This window comes from Tenrec ecaudatus, chromosome 1, assembly GCF_050624435.1.
Source record: "Tenrec ecaudatus isolate mTenEca1 chromosome 1, mTenEca1.hap1, whole genome shotgun sequence".
Classification (NCBI taxonomy): Eukaryota; Metazoa; Chordata; class Mammalia; order Afrosoricida; family Tenrecidae; genus Tenrec; species Tenrec ecaudatus.
In genome coordinates, this window is record NC_134530.1 from 159475648 (window position 1) to 159495272 (window position 19625).

The 19625-nt window shown below is 56.8% G+C and overlaps 1 protein-coding gene across 3 annotated transcripts; it reads left to right on the forward strand.

The window, feature by feature from the left end:
- The first annotated feature begins 8502 nt into the window (after positions 1–8502).
- On the forward strand, positions 8503–19189 carry ADAMTSL4 (ADAMTS like 4). Of its 3 annotated transcripts, none has more exons than XM_075561319.1 (18): positions 8503–8631; positions 11613–11742; positions 11928–11988; positions 12248–12567; positions 12745–13369; positions 13586–13688; positions 14125–14261; positions 14580–14784; positions 14948–15120; positions 15289–15400; positions 15507–15692; positions 15819–15948; positions 16199–16403; positions 16614–16790; positions 17078–17281; positions 17355–17534; positions 17797–17941; positions 18086–19189. In XM_075561319.1, the coding sequence occupies exons 2-18, from the start codon at positions 11723–11725 to the stop codon at positions 18220–18222; spliced, it is 3120 nt and encodes a 1039-aa protein (XP_075417434.1). In that variant the 5' UTR covers positions 8503–8631; positions 11613–11722; the 3' UTR covers positions 18223–19189. The 3 variants fall into 3 exon arrangements, with proteins under 3 accessions (XP_075417434.1, XP_075417452.1, XP_075417444.1); XM_075561337.1 differs by lacking the exon at positions 8503–8631 and adding an exon at positions 8707–8978; XM_075561329.1 differs by lacking the exon at positions 8503–8631 and adding an exon at positions 10183–10819.
- Positions 19190–19625: the final 436 nt, after the last annotated feature.

Sequence of the window (19625 nt, forward strand, 5' to 3'; positions counted from 1 at the left end):
CCTTCCAGCCCAGGAAGCAGGGAGCGAAGAAGGCCTGTCACACAGGAGCAAGAGCAGGAGGGCAGGAGCCAGGAGACTGGAGCAAGGCAGCCCCTGGGGGGCTAACAGACCCACGAAGCTCAGGGCTGTAACACTTGCCCAAGAAGGCCCCAGCAGGGTCCAGCAGCAGACGCCAAGAAGAATGTGTCCTGGTCACAAACTACCCTGAGTTGCCCCAAGTAATTACGAGTCATTTCTGTTCCCAGTCACGCACTCTCAGCCCATCGAGTTGATGCCAGTCCAGAGCAGCCCCATATTGTGGGAAACAGCGGGATTTCTCCCGAGTTGTGCCCCGCAAATATATGCCAGACTTAGTTGCTTGCGAATGAGCTTACACTTGGAGGTCATCAGAAGTAGGTCAGGGGTTATTCTCCCTAAGCGCTATCAGCCATCTAGAGCAAGCAGACACCACTGTTTATCCCACAACAAATAGGGCCCACTCCCTTCTGATCAGGACAGTAGTTGTCTGTTTCCTTGTGGGAGACCCCAGAGAGGTCAAACCCACTCAAGGATGACCAAGGTTAGGCCGCCATCATGAATCTAAGGTCCGCCCATCTTGTCACATGTATACCCCTAGTCCCTCCCATTCCTAAGGGCACATCCCTAGCTCATCCCCTTCCTGTTACACTTATGTGTATCCTACATCCCCTTCCTGTGATGTGTTTGACTGTTGTCCTGCCCCTTCCTGTGACGTGTGGTACCTGTAATCATGTCCCCCTAATGAGATATAACCCTTGTGTGTTAGTCTGGGTACTTTAGAGAAACAAATCCACAGAAACTCATGTATAAGAGAGAGTTTTATATAAAGATTAAGTGTGCATCAAGAAAACATCCCAACCCAGTGCTGCCCAAGCCCACAAGTCCAACATTAACCCATTAACCCATATGTCCAACACCAATCCACAAAGTCCTCCTCCATCTCACAAAACAGACACAGTGATGTTGACTGCAGGAGGAAAGCTGAATCAGTGAACATGTAAGCATCTCAGCGCTGGCAGAGGTCTCCACATGGCTGCTCTAGCACCCAGGGCTGCATTGGGGTAGGTCCATGTGGCTTCTCCTCAGGGATGTCTTGCAGGAAGTGAGCCTTGCCAGCTGAAGCAGGGAACTGACTAAGGCAGGTGCACCCTGGTCCAACCATCAGAAAGCAAGAGACCTGAGAGCTGGAAAGACAAGGCTCACCGAGCCATTTATCCCTCTGCCCTTCAATTAACCCACATGTGTTTATTGGCCAGGTTGGCAAAATAAACTACCTACCAGTAACTCACCTTGGTTAGCAATAAAGTTGGGGCTCTTTCCTGCTCTCGCTCCCGGGCTCTCCCCACGTGGACCAACCAAGCGGGGCTGAGGTGAGCACTGTTACCATGAAATGTGTCTGACTCCATTATTTCAAGCTCTCTTTTATCTCTCATGCTCTCTATGACTTTAATATAATATTTATATATCTCAACCGTATAATTGTGCCTATCGAACCCGTGATTAGTGGTGGGGGCTGGCACCCCTTCCAACCACACTATAGGACTTGGCAGAACTGCCCCTCTGAGTTTCTGAGACTCTTGACCGGAGTAGAAAGCCTCATCTTTTCCCCCATGGGACGGCCAGCTACTGTTTTCACACTGATGACCTTGTGGTTAGCAGCCCGACGCATAACGCTCCGCTGTCACCAAGGCTCCTTCTGCTCCCAACAGGCCAGGTAATAGGCACGTCAGCTGGGCTCACTTACCAGTCTGTGCCGAACACCTTCACGTGGTTTATTCTCACCAGCAACTAGGAAATAGCCACAAGCAAGCCCCTGCTGAACCTTGCTTCCTGGGACTGCCAGGGACTGTCATTCTGTAGGAAGGTGCTATGGGTTGGGATGGAGCAGAGGCTTTTGCGGTGTTAAGAAAATGTGAACCTGTGCACTGCAGATTAGTAAGTAAGCCCCTGTGAGCCTGTGCTTGCCTCGCTCACTCGTTGGCTAATATGACGCTGGTTGTACCCTGTTACTTCCCCAAGAAACCACTTACCTGTAAAGAGGCCGCATGACTTCTCTGAGACGTGGCCAGGGATTGTGGGCCCCAAGACCAGAGGAGAGTGCCCAGGGGAGCCGTTAGAGATGGAGTGGCACCGAAGTTTGGACATTTGTGGGTATCTATAACCTCTGCCTCCTAGGAACCAGCTCTGCGCTGATCCTTATAAATGATTCAGGTACTGGTCCAGGAATCCACGACACAGCGGCCTGCCAGGCTGGGAAGGAAGGCATCACAGAGCTCAGCGCTGCCAGGTTTCTCAGTAAGGAAGACAGGTTCTGCCAGGTAGCAACATAGTTTTTTATTTGTTGTCTGTTTTTTTCCCCTCAGCCCCTGACAGAGGCGAGGCCATTATTGTCCACCTGCTGGCAAAGCATATCCGTGTCCTCTCTGTCACTTCAAACCCTGACTTGGGTCTTGCTGGCCTCTGGGGGGGGGGGGGGTGGACATTCTCAGCAAGGAACTGCTGGCTTCCCCACGGGACAGCTTTATTTCTCGACAGGACACAGGCTCTCGGTCTCTGTGGCTTAATCACCTTCAAAGAGTGATCGAACAAGGTCATCCCTAGTGGCACGACTTCACTTTGGTGTGTGACGCTACAGCTTTCACACACACATTGTCACGTTTATTCGGGTCTCAATGAGGGCCTGGGTATGATTGTTGCTGCAGTCGCAGAGATGAGGAAGCAGAGGGTTGGGGTATCTAAGGTCACCCAGCCCCGGTGACAAGGCTGGACCACAGCCTGGATCCCACACCTGCAATCGTGTCAGGGACTCCTGGGCTCCTGGTCCAGGTAGCCCTGAGCGAGTGGGCTCTTTAGAAATGTTCCCTTGTGGCAGCTTGTGTTGAGGGACGAGATCCTGGTTGTTTGTTCCCCACCATTCCATTCCATCTGTAAAGTGCTTGAGAAACCTTTCCAACCACTCACTAGGCAGTGAACATCCTCAAACACAGTGCACACCTCCCTGGAAGCTCTGGCCCTGTTTCCCAAGCACATAGATGGGAGGAGTGCTCATGAGCTCAACCCACTTAACATAGTTGTTGAAGTGCTGAGGGTGTTGTAAACCTAATGGCTTCCGAGGTCATGCCCAATCAATTCATTCAATTCCACAAGCATTTACTGAGCAGTTCCTGTTTTCAGTACGCTGGTACACACACACACACACACACACACACACACACACACACACACACACACTGCTCAGGGCAGTCCCAAGGCAAAGTCAGTCACTGAAGGCCCCAGGTCCCACCTGAAAGGCACTGGTAGATCGGAATGTGGAAACATAGCCTGGCAGAATTCTGGCTGGGGGAATTTCTGACCACATTTGGTCTATACAGTAGTGACCGGGAGACCAGAAGGTCCCATTCTGTCTGCCAGTACTCATCTTACCAAATGGGCTACATCCTGTTTCTTCACCATTTCATCACCCAAGAGCCATGATGGGGCAACACAACAATGAGAAAGTGCTGGGCTGTGGCCAGGCTCACCACATCGAGCCCATGTGCTCGGGCAACAGACATTAGTCAGTGTCTGCTATGTGCAAGGCAAGGGAACTCAGGTGCTGCAGTGGCTACCTGCCAGGCCGCCATCTGAAAAGTCGCTCCCTGGGGGAAGGAGGAGGCAGGCTGCTTCCACCTTGGGGACAAAGATGACAACTTCCGTGGAGCAGTTCTATTGTGTCGTCTGAGGTCGTTAGGAGTTGGCGTGAACCCCACCCCATGGCAGTGGGTTCTTTGGGGTTTGCTTCATTGTGTTCAAGGGTGATGGGAGAAAGGGAAACAAGGACAGGGGTGGGGGTGGGAGGGGTCTCTGCCTACCAGACAGGGAACTGGTAACAACAGGTCCTTCTTACGGGTGCGAGGAGTGGGCGAAAGGGGTCAACCTGAAGACAGATGTTCAGAAGGACTGCATCCCTGAAGGAATGAGGCCACATGGACAGCCACTGGGGATCAAGAGCCGGAGGACCAGCCTGGGGACCAGTCCGCGTAGCAGCTAGGAATGGAGGGGCCCTACCAGAACAAAGGTTTCTGAGAGTCAGCAAGGTACCCCCAGGCTCTGTGCAGATGCCGCTATGCCTGCCACCCCAACTGAGGGGGGGTTCATCGTGGGTCTGAGCTCGGGTCTTCGTCTCACACGAAACACGGAAGTCTTAGTTAAAAAATGTTACAACACGAACATATTCAATCTCACTGAACCACAGGTATGAAAGATGTTGAAAAGCAAATATTCTATTACCTGTATATTTGCCATAATTTTAAAAAGTGGTTAATGATACATTTTCTTTTTTAAAAAAGTTAATTCAAAATTTCCTTCATTTACTCCTCTCCCCATTTTTCTTAAGCGAGCTCAGCTAACTCAGTTAACATTTCTTTTAAAAAAATGTCACTTGAACAAAACATACACAGATGGTGCCTAAATTTAGAATCGTGGCTTGCATGCTTTCTAGCTGTGGGCAAGTGCCCGGCCGTCCCTGTGTGTGTCTCCAGGTCTGTAAAGTGGCCTCACTGTCCCGCTCAGGATCACGGCGAGGACTGGGCAACGTAAGGGGTGCAACGTTGTTTGCGTATTTATTTTCCACAGTTTTACTGGCACCTAACTCATGTGTCTTACAAGTCAACAGTTCACTCATGCCCAGAGGGTTGTACGATCATCACCCCAATTGGTTTGAGGACATTTCTTCATAGTATGCTTCTCTCCAAGGTGTGTTCATTCAGCTACAGTCTCTATGGATTAATCTACCCTGAACTTCATGTACAGGAAAACATTAACAAACCAAGCAAAACAGATAAGAACCTAATAGAAAAGAAAGCAAACAATATTAAAAATTAGAACAAATTTAAGTGGATCACACGGGAGTCCCAATGAGAGGATGCTAAGTGTCAACCTGGCTGCACTGGCGACAACCCACTTCCAATGCTGTCTGCATGTGGGCAAGGCCGTCCTCAGCCAGCATGCTCGGAGGGGGCTTCATCCGCATGTGTTTCCCCTTCACTGGAAAAAAACAAAACAAGACACGGACTTTCCAAAGGACCAAAAGGGAAGGGGTGTGACTTTCTTGTAATAGGCCCAGGCCCAGATTTGCTGGGTTGACGGGACCCATGTTGTCAACAAGCAAAAATCTGTCTTGGAGGAAGTAAAGTCAGATGCTTCTTGGAAGGGAGGATGGGAGGCTTCCTCTCACGGACTTGGATGTGGTTGTAGAGAGACCATCCCTGGGAAAGGGCATCATGGTGAAGCATCAGGGCCGTGAGAGGAAGACCCCTGACGAGGTGGATGGACACAGGGGCTCCCACACAGGAACTGCTGGGAGGGCGGCGCAGGCCCCAGCGGTGTTTCCTTCTGTTGTGGACAGAGTTGCTATGACGTGGAAACAACTGATTGTGAAACCACTGTGTGGAGCCCTGAGCCAGACCAGTGCTTAGCCGTGCCTTCCCCTTGTCCGTTATCAGTCCTATCCCTCCACGCAGTGTGGAATCTTGTAAGGAACCTTGTCTTTTCGTTCGGAAGACAACCCCTGCAAATTGAACTGGTAACTTCCCAAGTTGTTGAAGCATAGGACATTCTTTTGTGATGCCGTATTTTCTTGTGTGAGGCCATATTTTCTTGTGACAGCCATGTATGGGAGGTAGCAGCTGCAGTCGGTCTTGTGAGCTCTTTGGTCTGCAGACACGTCTTAATGGAAAGGAGTAATTCTGACCTTCAGTCCCTGGCAGCTACAATGTCAAAGGGCAGACTTTCCCCCTCCCAGGCTCCCTTCCACTCTTTTGAGTCCCACATCCCTGCTCTGCGCTGGCCTCCTTGCAGATAAGTGGATGTTCATGGGGCGGGACTGGGGAAGGGACAGTGAAGGGTCCCTGGCTGAAAATACCTTCCTCATCCCCCCAGGGCAGCTCATCAGAGGCATTGTGCTCTGAGGTTGGAGGAAAGAGGGGCTCCTTATCGGGGACTATAAATATCTGGGTCAGGCCTGTGTCACCCAGTCTCCGATAAACCCGCACTCCTGGGCGCCGGGCGTTAACCCGCTCGCTGCTCAACTCCTTTGGGAACACGGGACCACAGCGGCACTAAACTGGAAGCCTGCGGTCAATCTGCCCCACAATCATGTCCTGCTGGATCCACTGGGGGCTTTGGAAGCAGGAATGGGTCAGAATTCTGGCTTTTCGGGCAGGAGACCTGGAGGCGTCAGCAAACCTTCCAAACTACAAGGGAAGCAGTGCACGGGTCAGCAAAGGTCAGGGACAGATTTGACAGCAGCTAACCTTAAAGTGCTGTTTTCCTTGACTTCTACAAGAAGATAGTGTGTCTTGGAAACACAACCACAAAACAGAACTCCCAGCACCACTGTCCCCATCCCCGCTTTGGAACGGGGCCCTCGCCGGCCGCTGTCAGCGCGGCTGCCTGCCCGGGGGGTCTCCCTGGCATTGGAACCGCAGCAAAGCAGGCCGGAGGCACCTGGCAGGTATTTGTTCTGGAAAGCTGCAAATCTGTTATTTCTTGTAACTTTACACATTCAAAAATAAAACACACAGACAAAATATGAAGAAATAGAGATGATTCAGAGCGGCAGAAACGGGCCTTTCTTGAAAGATAGCTCAGTGGTTTGAGAAAACAAAATGTGCATGCTAATTTCAAATACGGACACACTTCTCAACATGTTACAAAGCAATTCCTGGATTCCCGTAGTTTGCCTTCCAGATAACATTTGGTTTTGCTGGGCTCAGCACTTACTTCCCCCAGGTCCCCAACTGAGCCCAGCTCTCTGAGGCCCGACTGGCCCTCCTCTAGCTGTGACCTCGACACCAAGTGCAAACAAAAGGTGCTCAAGGTGGGGGGGGCAGTGTTGCTAGAGCATCTATCTTTGTGTTCAAAGCACTGACTGTGACCAACAAGACACAACTATCTAAGTCCCACCTCTGCAAAACTGCCCAACACCACAAGCTTCCCCAAGGCAGAAAGACAGGGCTTTCTACTCCAGTGAAGAGTGATCGGCTTACAAAAGGAAAAAGAGTTAGTCTTGGAAACTCAAGAGTCAGTTCTACCCTGTCCTGTAGAGTCGCTATGAGTTGATATCAACTCGATGGCATTGAGTCTTTGGTTTACCAGATTGTTTATATATAAATCATACATGATACAGATATAGTGCTGTCTTTCCCCCCCAACAGTTTTATGGGCACATAATTCACACATCATACAATTCAATAGTTTAATCACATCAAGAAGAGTTGTACAGTCGTCACCACCATCAGTTCTAGAACACGTCTTCTTTCCTGTGCTCATCGCTATTAGCTCCCCACTTCTCTGCAACCACTCCTGTGCACCCAAGGGACTGTTCATCCAGTTACTGTCTCTGGAGATTCACCTCTCCTGGATTTCATATGCAGAAAAACACTTAAAAACAAAGAACCCCAAAATTAACAAGGATAAACAAAACAGATAAAAAACTCAATGTAAAAGAAAATATTTAAAAACTAGAACAAATCTAAATGGATCATGGAAGATCAAATAATAGTGCTAACTTTAAAAAATCATTAGGGGCTCATGCAACTCATCACAATCCATACAACATCGTAGTGTAAACAGAGTACAAACTTTTCATCTAATTTCATCTGCAACAATATATACGATCTATTTTTCACATAATAAATACCAGGCGGTATTAAAAAGCTCTTGGAAAATGGTATTGAGAGGTCATGGGATTCTCCCTTGAATGTGGTGGGGCCCCTGGGAGGCACAGCCGGTTAAGCACTCGCCTACTGGGTGACAGGCTGGCAGTTTGAGCCCACCCAGAGGCATGGTGGACTGGTGAGGAGGCTTCCACACGGTCACGGTTTGTAACCGCCCCACCGAGCAGTTCTACTCCGTATGCACGAGGTTGCCGTGAACGCGAGTCCAAGTTCACTGGAAAGCAACTAGCCACACAATATTTGCATAGGGGTAACGTTTGTGGCTTCAAAAAATTCCAACATATAAACATACAGAGTAAACACCAAAACATCTCCATCCTGTCTCCAAATCCCTCTCCAGATGTCATCGCCACTCGGGCTTGGGCAGGATTCTTCCAGAAACCATCAGCTGGATCAGATTAGCCCCGGAACGGATGCGGAGCCTGAAGCATTTGGGGAGTTAGCGCACGGAGCTGGCCAGTGCTGGCGCGGCCGAGTCGGGGCACTGAGGCTCAGCAGCAGCGGGGCTCGCGCGGGCCGGTCAGACGGGCCGTCGGCGCCCCTGGGGCCGCCCCTCCGGGGCAGGCGCAGCGCTCACGCCGCCCACCCGAGCCCGGCCCGGCCCGCCGCGAGTTCGGGAGCCCCGGCCGAGCCTGGCGCGCGGGCTGGGACGGCACCGGAGCGACGGCCGCCTCGGCTTCCCCCCGGGCGCCGTCGGCGGGCGCGGACACTCGGGGCGCGGGCCGGGCACGTGGCGGGCGGGGGCGGGCCGGGGGCGGAGCCGCGGGCCGAGCCGAGCCGAGCCGGGCCGGGCCGAGCCGGGCGCCGGGCCGCAGTGGCCGCGCCGAGCGAGGCAGCCTCCAGAGAGCGCCCGGGCGCTGCAGGGTTAACGGGCCGCCGGGGGCGCGCAGAGCAGGTACAGACCCTCCCGGGGACCCCTGGCCCCGGGCGCCCCTCCCCTTGCTCCCGTTAGACCCGCCGCCCGCGCCCCGCCACGACCCCAGCCCCAGCACTTAGAGCTTCGCAGGATCTTCCGCACCCTGGGGTCCAATTCCTGGGGAGGGGCTCTGATCTACGAAACTCTGGCCCCACCGCCGGGCGGGGATTCAGACAAAATTCCTACTCAGTCGCATAGTAAATTTGGAAAACAAACCCAGGACCTCCCGGCACGCGCTGAAGCCGCCACCCTCTTCCCTTCGCTCTGAGGACGCCCCTATTCCGACTTCTGGAGTCGGGGTACATGGGGAGGGGCGCGGGATGCGGGTAGGTGCCCTGATCCAGCTTTACCTGTGGGCTGAAGAGGTCGCCCACAGGAAGGACACCTGTCTAGATGGTCCTCCAGAGCCCGAAGTGGGGGGCAGGGCAGGACAACTAAGGGGGTGCGGGGGTGGGCTCTCCACCAGCAGCCCCTCCAGAGGTGCCCTGTTCTCCAAAGGTGGGTGCTCTGGGTGTCCAGGTCTTAGCCTTGCTTGGGTCTCTGCTCAGGGACATCCCTGGCCAGGGTCAGGAGGTGTGACCAGGCTCAGTCCAGGTGGCCAGCCTGCCCCAGAGTGACCACTTGTGGCCGGCCTCTCCTTTCCAAATCCTGGGAAGATGTGGGAGACCCCAGATGAGGGCAGTGAGAAGCCCAAATGTGAGCCTGTATCCACGGAGGTGGGGTGGGGGGTGGGGGTGTCGGCCCCTGCCCAGCTGTGCAGGGTGGTGGTGGTGGGACTTTTCCAGAGAGGGAGCCAGGCCTGGCTGGGGCCCCAGGAACTCACGTCACCCCACCCCCCACCCTTCACTTCTCTAGGGAACTGCCAAAGCCAAACCCAGCTCAGGATGGGATTATGTGTCCTGGGTAGACCCGTGGAGAGCAGCAGGGACAGAGGGTGCACAGAGAGGGGGCTGGAAGCACAGAAGGGGCAGAGCAGGACTGTCCTCCTCCATCTTTCTTTCCCTTGGACCAGGTTAGGGCTTCCAGGCGTCAGGCAGAGATGGCAGTTTGGGTGGAACGTGGACCCCTCTTGGGAGCCCCCAGCCTCCCACCCATCAGGGTGTAGTCTCTGACCTCAGTAGCCAGCCCAGCCAGGGGAAGGAGCTGCCATAAGCATATCACCCCGCACCCCACCCCTGAGCAGCCGAGGTGACCCCGCCAGTTTGGCTTGACCACTCTGATCTCTACCTTAGAGTCCTGAGTTCCGGGGTCTTGGAGCAGGAAGGGGGTGGGTGGGCACAGTGTTGCTATCCCCCAGCACATTCCTGCTCTCTGTCACATTGCTGCCCCTCAGCTGGCCCACCTCGGCACTGGTTCCTTGGATTCTTCTCCCGGGTGCCTTTTGCCTCCAAAAGAAACAGACATTTTTTTTTTCCTGGAAAGCAGAACTAAGAGCCATGTGGGGGCTGGGGATGGGAGGGGCGCAAAAGAAGAAGGAGGGGGCTGGAGGGCAAGGAGGGGTGGGGAGAATCAGGCTAAGAAGCCAGGAGGTTCCAACCCACACTCCTCCCACCTTCAAAGCTAGACTTCAGGGAGAACTTCCTGCTGTCTGGCTCTTCGATGCGTGTGGTCTAGGATGGGAGGGCAAGGGCAGCCCTCCGCTGCATCTCTCCTGCCCAGGTTCCAGCCTGCTGTCCTACGTGACACAAACCCTCCTTCACCTCGCGCAGCACCATGGCACCGTCCAGTCCATTCCCATGCCCGGCAACCCTGTGCAGAGGCTACGGGGTAGCGAGGAGCCATGAGGTGTTCTGGGCCGTCATCTTTACAGGAAGCTGATTGCAGGCTTTTCCTTGGTCACAGCGTCGGCTTTGAGGTTAATACTCAAGCACCAACCTCCTGTGCCACTCACCGACCTCTGGTGCCCAGGAACCTAAGTCCCTCTGCCTTCTGGTCAGCTCTCTCACAGCAACCCAAGGGGTTTCCGACTCTTCATGGCTGGGCGAAGAGGAGGCTTTCTGCTCCCATGAAGACTCAGCCTCAGAAGCCCACAGGGGCAGTTCTACCCTGACCATAGGGTCACTATGAGTTGCCATCAACTTGACAGCAGTGAGAAAGCTTGTGGGGAGCAGACAGCCTCATCTTTCTCCCGGGAAGCGCCTGGGGGATTTGAAGTACCAACCTTCAGGTTAGCAGTCTAAGGCTTACCAGACAGTGAGGTGGTTAAGCCACAGTGGGAGAATGACCTGCTGCTTGGGAGGTTAAACCAAGTTGATCCCTTGGCTCAGAAGTGTTTGAGGCAGGCAGAGATGCGCCTGCCTGTTCCCTAAGGAGCTTAGCTAAAAAGGGAAGAACAAGCTGGGGAGAGTAGGAAGCAGATGGTTGGGGAGGGTCTGATTTCTGGAAAAGTCCAAGGGGGCTTCCTCCTCACCTGAGCCTGCTTCCTCATCTTTCCAGGTACTCCCCGGTGGGGGTGGGGAATGGGGCAGGGCGGGGCGGGGGGTGGGGGGTGCAGACAGGATCATGGTGCTGCCCTGGATTAAACATTCCGTTAACTGAAAGGCTTGGCAATTCGAACTCTCCAGCAGTGAACGATGAGGCTGTAGCTTCCATAGAGGCGCACAGGCTCTGGGACCCTGGGGAGCAGCTTGACTTGGTCCTAAAGTGTCGGGGCAGCAGTGGGTTCTGGGGGGCAGGAGGGACCATCTGAAGACAGAGCCTGCCTGTGTGCCTACACTGGCCTGGTTGGGTCTAGGGAGGAGCTGAGACTGTCCTTCCTATGGGCCAAGGGGAGGGGATTGGACCCAGACTTGCAAGAGGCTGAGGTCAGCCCCGCACCCTCTAGTCTCAGCAGATGGAGAGAGGCACCAGAAGGGCCTGCTCCCACCCTTAGGAGCATGAAGGGATGGGCCAGTCTCCCCCATACCTCCGTTCACACTTTGAGGTGGCCTTCTGAGGGTTCCTTGTCCGGCTCTCTGCAGACTGGAGAAGTGACCACCAGGCTTCCATCCCTCCTCGCCCAGATGCCTAAGTAGCACCTTTGCGGCCAGCCCCCTCCTCCCTTCCCTGTCCTGGGCCATCAGGGGAAGCGATGGAGAAGTGGGCGGGCAGGTAAGAGGTGGGGCTAGGAGGATGGTGCTGGGGACAACACACTGGAAATGGGGGGAAACCAGTGATGAGTAACCTCTGCTTTCTGAGAAGTTGATGATTCAGGATGTGGGGAGCTGCTGGGGTGGGGGTGGGAGTGGCTGAGGCAGCATAACCCTCCCCTGACTCTTGTCTGATTTGATGTGCAGGCCCCGGCAGCTGTGTGTGATGCTGCTGCTGTCCCTCCCCCAGCTCTGCCAGGATCAGGAGGTGAGCCCGGGACCAGAGGCACACCTCTCTCCTGCTGTCACCTGCCTGCCTGCCATCTCCCCCTGACCTCCTGCCCACCTCTGCAGGCCCAGGCCTCCATTGCCGTAGCCTCCCCTGGCCAACTCTCCAATTCCTTGCCATTGACGTCAAGATGACTGGGTCCCAGTCCTGCCTCCTGGGGCTGGGCCTTGGACTCTGATCCGCTCCACAGTTCGCTCTAGAATCACCCTAATTTGGTCTGACGTTTTTCTGCCCATAGGTGTTGCCCGGGCACTCTCTTCAGACACCTCCAGAGGAAGGCCCAGGCCCGGAGGGTGTCTGGGGGCCTTGGGACCACTGGGCCTCCTGTTCCCAGCCCTGTGGAGTGGGGGTGCAGCGTAGAAGCCGGCTCTGTCAGCTCCCTTCAGCTCACAGCCTGCCACTCCCACCCCGGCCCCCCAAACACCCAGAAGCCCAGGCCCCCCAGGCAGCCCTCCCCCTGTACAGAGCAGAGCTGCCTCTGGAAAGAGGCGGCACACTTCAAAGTCCAGCCTCCCAGCCTGGGAGGAAGGAGGCCCGAGAGAGGCAGGGGGCCCGCAGGTGCGCTGGGGTGGGAGGGTGGGGAGTGGGGCTTGGGGGTAGAAAAAGAGAACAGAAGACACATGGTTTAGTGGGGGTGGTGGTGATGGTGTTGTCTTCGATGCCAGGATGTATACTGGGAGGTAGGGCGGGAAGTGGCCAGAACTGTGACCCTGGGTGTGTGTGACACCTTTTCAGGCCGCGGGTTCGAGACTCCATCAAACCAGGAATGTTCGGCTATGGAAGAGTGCCCTTTGCTTTACCATTGCACCGGAACCGTAGGCATCCCCGGAGGCCCCCCAGATCCCAGCTCCCCCCAGCCTTGCTTCCCTCCCCAAAGGAGACCCTTGGAACTCAGTTCCCACCCACAGAACTGTCCGCCCTCAACCTGTCCGTTGCAGCAGGGCCCCTGGTCCCCACCACTGCGCAGAAGGAGCTGCCCTCAGGGGCCCACCCCAGAAACCAAGCCTCCCAGCCAGAGCCCACCCACTCTCCAGGACATGGTGTCTCCTTTGCTGTGCCCCCCCAGCAGAGAACACCATACCCCCAGAGGTGGGCCAGTCCTCGGGGAGTGGGGAGGCGGCCCAGCCCTCTCACCCACGTCCCTCGGGGCCGAAGCCAGCAGAGCAGGGAGCATTGGAGATCTGGGAGCGGTCCTCCTCAGGGGTCTCCCGTGGAGCCTGCCCCTCGCTACCCAGAGGGCTGGTTGCCTCTGCTCAGCACTGGCCCCCACGCCACCCCACTCTGGAGCCTCTTTGCACCTGGTAGCCCTGTCCCCAGCTGCCCCGGCGAGAAGGAGCAGTTGAGAGCCTGCAGCCTGGCGGTGAGTGCTTCCGCAGACAGACAGCCCACACCTCCAAGCTTTTCTGGCCTGCCTCCTCTGGGACGGGGTGGGGGGCGAGGGGGAGAAGGCCCCTGACCTCTAGGCTGCTGGGATATAAGCCTCAGAGCTCTTCCACAGACCTGACTCTCCCCCTCCTCCCCTGACCCTTCCCCCCTTTTCCTCCCCAGCTGACTCCTCTGTATTGCTCCACCTCAGCTCTGCCCGCCTGAGCAGCCGGACCCCCGGGCCCTGCAGTGCGCAGCCTTCGACTCCCAGGAGTTCCTGGGCCAGCTGTACCAGTGGGAGCCCTTCACTGAAGGTAAGGCGTCCGGTCTGGAGGCACGGAGGACAGGAGGGTCCTGTCCACTCCAGCCCCAGCCCGTGTCTCGTCTCCAAGGCTGGGGTCGGAGGCTCAGCACAGGCCTGCAAACGGCTCCATGGAGGCCGCATGGGGTGGATGTGGTGCAGAAGGGGCCTGGTCAGAGAGGGCCTATCCAGTGGCGACAGCGGGAGGGGTGCGCTCTCACAGCTGTGGCAGAATTACCCTCTGCCTTGTCACCCTGACACCAGGAGGAGCCCTCGAGCTCGGCCGTTCTTAAACATGGGTCTCAAGGATGTAACCCCCTTGTAGGTCTCAGTGACCTGGGCAACCACTGGGTCTCAGCACAGCACAGCACAGGCAGGGACCTGGAGTTCTGCCCCACTGGCTTTTCACTGGGCCTGGCTAACCACCGCTCTCCCTGCCTCCTACCTAGTTCAGGGCTCCCAGCGCTGCGAATTGAACTGCCGCCCCCGGGGCTTCCGCTTCTATGTCCGCCACACGGAAAAAGTCCAGGATGGGACCCTGTGTCAGCCGGGAGCCCTGGACATCTGTGTGGCCGGACGCTGTCTGGTAAGGGGCGGGGCTCGCTCGCTGTTCACTGTCCCAACAAAAACACCAAGCAGATCGCAGAGGGAAAAGTTCTCACCTGCCAGGCCAGGCTGAGGAGAGCCCAGAAGAGAAACGCCAGCAGGGCCTCCTCTCAGGCACACACATCTGCCTGCCAAGGCCGGGCTGGGTGGGGGTGGGGGGAGGGCTGGGCCTGACCGTTGAGCGGGAGACAGGGCCTCCCTTGTAGTGGGAACAGCTGCTGGGTCCCAGGTGGCCGCGGGTGGGTGTGAGGTGGCGCCTGGCTCTCCTGTGGGCCTGCCTCACCTCACTCTCTCCCAGAGCCCCGGCTGTGATGGAATCCTTGGCTCGGGCAGGCGTCCAGATGGCTGTGGTGTCTGTGGGGGTGACGGATCTACCTGTCGCCTTGTTTCGGGGAACCTCACTGACTGGGGAGGTGCCCTGGGCTATCAGAGGATTCTCTTGATCCCGGCAGGAGCCTCCCAGCTCCACATCGCCCAGCTCCAACCCAGCGCCAACTACCTGGGTGAGCACCCAGTGGCCTCATCCTGGGTCCCCACGACACACGGGTGGCTGGTGCTCCCTGCTCCCCCACTCGGCGCAGCCAACAAGGCAGGGTGTGCGTGTGCGTGTGGCAATGGAAAGGATCTGACGGTGGAGGACTAACCTGTCTCTTCACTCCCCCACAGCACTTCGGGGCCCTGGGGGCCAATCCATCATCAATGGAAACTGGGCTGTGGACCCCCCTGGGTCCTACACAGCTGGGGGGACCACCTTCCGGTATAGCCGGCCTCCCAGGGAGGAGGGCACTGGGGAGAGTCTGTCAGCAGAAGGCCCCACCACCCAGCCCGTGGATGTCTATGTGAGCCTGGGGTCATGGGGTCACGGGGTGGGGGTGCGTGATTTGGGAAAGGGGGCAGTTCCGTCCCTCCAAGAACAGGCTGTGGGTCATGATGGCCAAGCAGGCTGGTGGTGTGTGCGTGCTACCCCCAAACTGTCGTCACTCTCAACACCACTCCTGTCCCCCCAGATGATCTTCCAGGAGGAAAACTCAGGGGTTTTTTATCAATACGTCATCTCTTCACCTCCTCCAAGCCTCGAGCACCCTACCCCAGAAGCCCCGGCCCCCCAGCTCCAGCCCGGTAAGGCTCTGTCTGAGCCAGGGCTTAGAGCAGGAGGGCCAATTTGGGGGGGGGGGCTCCCAGGCAGTAGGGCACGACTGATTGGCCTGCTTAACGCCCCACACAGAGATTCTGAGGGTGCAGCCCCAGCCTGCTGCTGCGCCCCGTCCAGCCCGGACCCCAGGCACCCTCCAGCGCCAGGTGCGGATCCCCCAGATGCGGGCCCCGCACCCCCGCAGGCCGCCCCTGGGGGCTTCAGCTGGCTACTGGAAGCAAGGGGGCCACACTGAGTGCTCGGCATCCTGTGGAAGAGGTGGGACTTCTGTACCCCGGATCTGGGCTCCAGAGGGCAACCAGCCCAAACCCAAGTCCCAGGGCCTGAGACCCCCAGAAACAGGACTTGGTCATCCCATCTCCCCGGCTTCCTCTCCCTCTCCAGGTGTCTGGCGCCCCATTTTCCTCTGCATCTCTCGGGAGTCGGGAGAGGAACTGGATGAAAGAAGCTGTGCTGTGGGCAACAGACCCCCGGCCTCCCGGGAGCCCTGCCACGGCCCGCCCTGCCCCCCATAGTGAGTGTGACCCGCAGGGTGTGGAAGCTCAGTTGCCACCAGGGCTCACCTGCTCTGTCCTAACTAGCTTCCTGACTGCAGGAAAAGCCCTGTTAGACGCCAAAGACTGCCATTCTATCCCCAGCAGGGGGGCCGGGCAGACTCCCAAGTACTGAGCATGCCCACTCTCCTCTGAGGGGTCCCTGTGCACAGGGCATGTCCTCCCCTACCCGCAGCCCCTACGTCCGTCTCTGCCTATCCATGCCCACAGCTGGGAGGCTGGCGAGTGGACGTCCTGCAGCCGCTCCTGTGGCCCTGGCACCCAGCATCGCCAGCTGCGCTGTCGCCAGGAATTTGGGGGGGGCGGCTCCTCAGTGCCGCCGGAGCGCTGTGGAGATCTCCCCCGGCCCAACATCACCCAGCCCTGCCAGCTGCGGCTCTGTGGCCACTGGGAGGTCCGCTCCTCTTGGAGCCAGGTGAGTGGGGCTGGGCCTGGAGGGCCTGGGGGCTCTCTCCCTTTCACTGAATCAGCAGAGGGTCTTTACACACTCAGTCCCATGCGGAACCCCAAGGTCTTAAGTCAGAGGAGTGACTGGGCCAGGGATGGGAGCCTGGGGCCTGTGCCCACAAAGCCCAAGCTGGGGGAGACCTGAGCAGCCCAGCTATTTCCTGTGCCCCCCCCCCAGTGCTCCGTGCGGTGCGGGCGGGGCCAGCGGAGCCGGCAGGTGCGCTGTGTCGGAAGCAGCGGCGATGAAGTGAGCGAGCGGGAATGCATGCTGGGGCCCCCGAAGCCCCACAGCCGAGAGGCCTGCGACATGGGGCCCTGTACCACGGCCTGGTTCCACAGTGACTGGAGCTCCAAGGTGGGCCTCACTCCCCTGCACCAAGTCCCAGCACACCCCTGCATGCCCCCCAGGTCTTATTCAACACAGCTAAGTAAGTGTCTGTTTGCTGAGCAAGCGCCCACTGGCTGCCAGGCTCTGCTGGCCCGAAGAATGTGGAGATGAGAGAGGAAAATGTACCAGGGTGCTAGTCTTTGGACACCTGTAGAGGTGGTCCTTACCTGGCTGGTGTCCTTGAATTCATGACGCCTGGGAACAGAGCCACCATCCCTCCAGTCCCGTCACACAATCCCCCTACTTCACGACAGTGCTCGGCCGAGTGTGGGACGGGCATCCAGCGGCGCTCTGTGGTCTGCCTTGGGAGTGGGGAGGACCAGGAGGCTGGCCAGGATACAGGTCTCAGAGCCAGCGAGCAGAGCTGCCCTTCGGGAAGCCGCCCTCCTGACATGCGAGCCTGCAGTGTGGAGCCTTGTGAGGTGAAGTGGTGCTGGTACACGGGGCCCTGGAGCGAGGTGAGGCAGGACTGGTGGGGCTGGCTGGGGGACCCATCCCACGGGGCCCTCATCTGCCCCTTCCCATCTCCAGTGCTCATCAGAATGTGGCTCAGGCACACAGCGGAGAGACATCATCTGTGTGTCCAAACTGGGGACTGAGTTCAACGTGACTTCTCCAAGCAACTGTTCCCACCTGCCCAGACCCCCTGCCCTGCAGCCCTGTCAGGGCAGGGGCTGCCAGGACAGGTGGTTCTCCACTCCCTGGAGTCTGGTGAGTTCCGGGCTCCCTGCCTCAGCCTGGATTTCCAGGGCAGGGGTGTTGCCTCTCATTGTATCTCAACTGAACCCCCAAGATAGGCCCAGCTGAGATGTAACATTGTCCCATGTCCAGTGAACCTGGAGGGCAGAAGGGCCCTCTCCATTCATTATTTCATCATGAACACACACACACACATACAGGGAGGGAGGTGGAGGGCTGGGGGGCAGTGGGGCCACCACAGCAAGGGGCTGATGTGACAGCTGGCTCTCCCCAGTGTTCCCGCTCCTGCCAGGCGGGTACGCAGACAAGGGAGGTCCAGTGCCTGACGGCCAACCAGACTCTCAGCACGCGATGCCCTCCTCACCTGCGGCCCTCTAGGAAGCGACCCTGTAACAGCCAGCCCTGCAGCCAGCGTCCTGGTAACAGTCCCCACCCACACCCCTCGCGTGGAGTTAGCTGAAGTGTATGCGTGGAGCGGGGAGGGGTTAGTGTGAATGGACAGCATACCTTCAGAGAGGCTTGGTAGCCAGCCGCCCTGTACCCATCCACCTCTCTTTCCTCAGATGATCAGTGCAAGGACAGCTCTCCACATTGCCCCCTGGTGGTACAGGCCAGGCTCTGCGTCTACCCCTACTACACAGCCACCTGTTGCCGCTCCTGCGCCCACATCCTGGAGCGGTCCCCTTCGGAGCCTGCCTGAAAGGGGCTTGGGAGACACCTTCCTTATGGCTTTCACATCCCACCAGCCACATGGCCACTTGTCCTTCAGCCCACTTCATAGCCCCTTGGCTCTCTTACCAGCTGCCCATCACCAGGGATGTCTGTGTCCTCCCCCACCTCGGGGTACTTGAAGGTAGAGACATAACTGGCTGACTTTCCAGATGTTTATTGGGACTGGGTGGTGGTGTGATGGTGTGTGTGCACACCTGTCCTCAGATGTGTATCTGGGGCGGCACAGATGTGTGTGTTCTCACACATGTGCCTCACTGATCAGAAAGGAGTGGCGGGCACAGGCTGCGCAGGGGCAATGCCTGTTTTCCAGGAGACGTGTAGGCTGGGGAAATCAAGTTCCCAGCTTCTTGCTCATCTGACCTCCTTAGAGTGTGCTGTCCCTATTAATCCCAATGTTGTGCGTAAAACCTAATTTTTCTGGTCCTGGGACCCACATCTTCTAAACCATCCTGTTATTACCTGGCCACCCACCCCTTCTCCCTTTAGCTATCCCAACCTCTCAGAACTGGCTACAGAGGGAGGTCCACCGAAGGTAGCACGATTTGTTCTCACCTACTAACCTAAAGGTTGGAGGTTCGAATCTACTAAGCAGTGCTGCAGAAGAAAGGCCTGGTGATCTGCTTCCACAAAAGTACAGCCAGGAACACCCCACGGAGCAGTTCTGCTCTGTAACATGGGACTAAAAGGCAACTATTTTTGTTTTTTCTTTTTTGTGGGTGGGGGAAACGCGGGAGTCAATTGCTCCAATTTTGCCTTACTCCAGGGAGAAAGACTGTCTCCCCAGAGCAGGGACCAGCTGGCAGAGGGTGGGAAAGGAAAAAAAAAAATGGTACTGTAAGACTCTCTAGTCCCTGCCCCCATCTCCCTGCCTTCTAAAAGTGGTTCCCACCTAGAACTAATTTATTCTTTATTAAAGAGAATTATGACATGAGAAAGGGGCTCTTTATTGTCCCCATAGGGACCCAACCATTAGAACCACTGCAGCAGGGTGATCACAAAGTGAAGGATGGGGAGTGCGGAACGGTGGTTAGGGCCCAGGAGGAGGAGGTGGGGCCCAGAGAGGCTATTGGGCTGAGTTCAAAGCACCTGAGATCAAGTGTCTAGTTCCGGGGGAGAGGATCCTGGTCAACCCTAGGTTTTGCAAGTTATCCATTGACCACTAGAGGTCACTACTCCCAATTTAGGCACGCAGTTGGGAAGTGGGGTGCAGAGCTCAGAGGAACTAACTGCAGGGCTTCAGTGTGCAGCAGCTTTCTGTAAAAACTTTTTAATTGGGAGCTGAGTGACAATTGGCTTTTCAGGGATCTCTCTCTTTTCTCATCTTCCCCCACCATTTTTCTGTTCTCATCTATTGTTAAAAAAAAAAAAAAA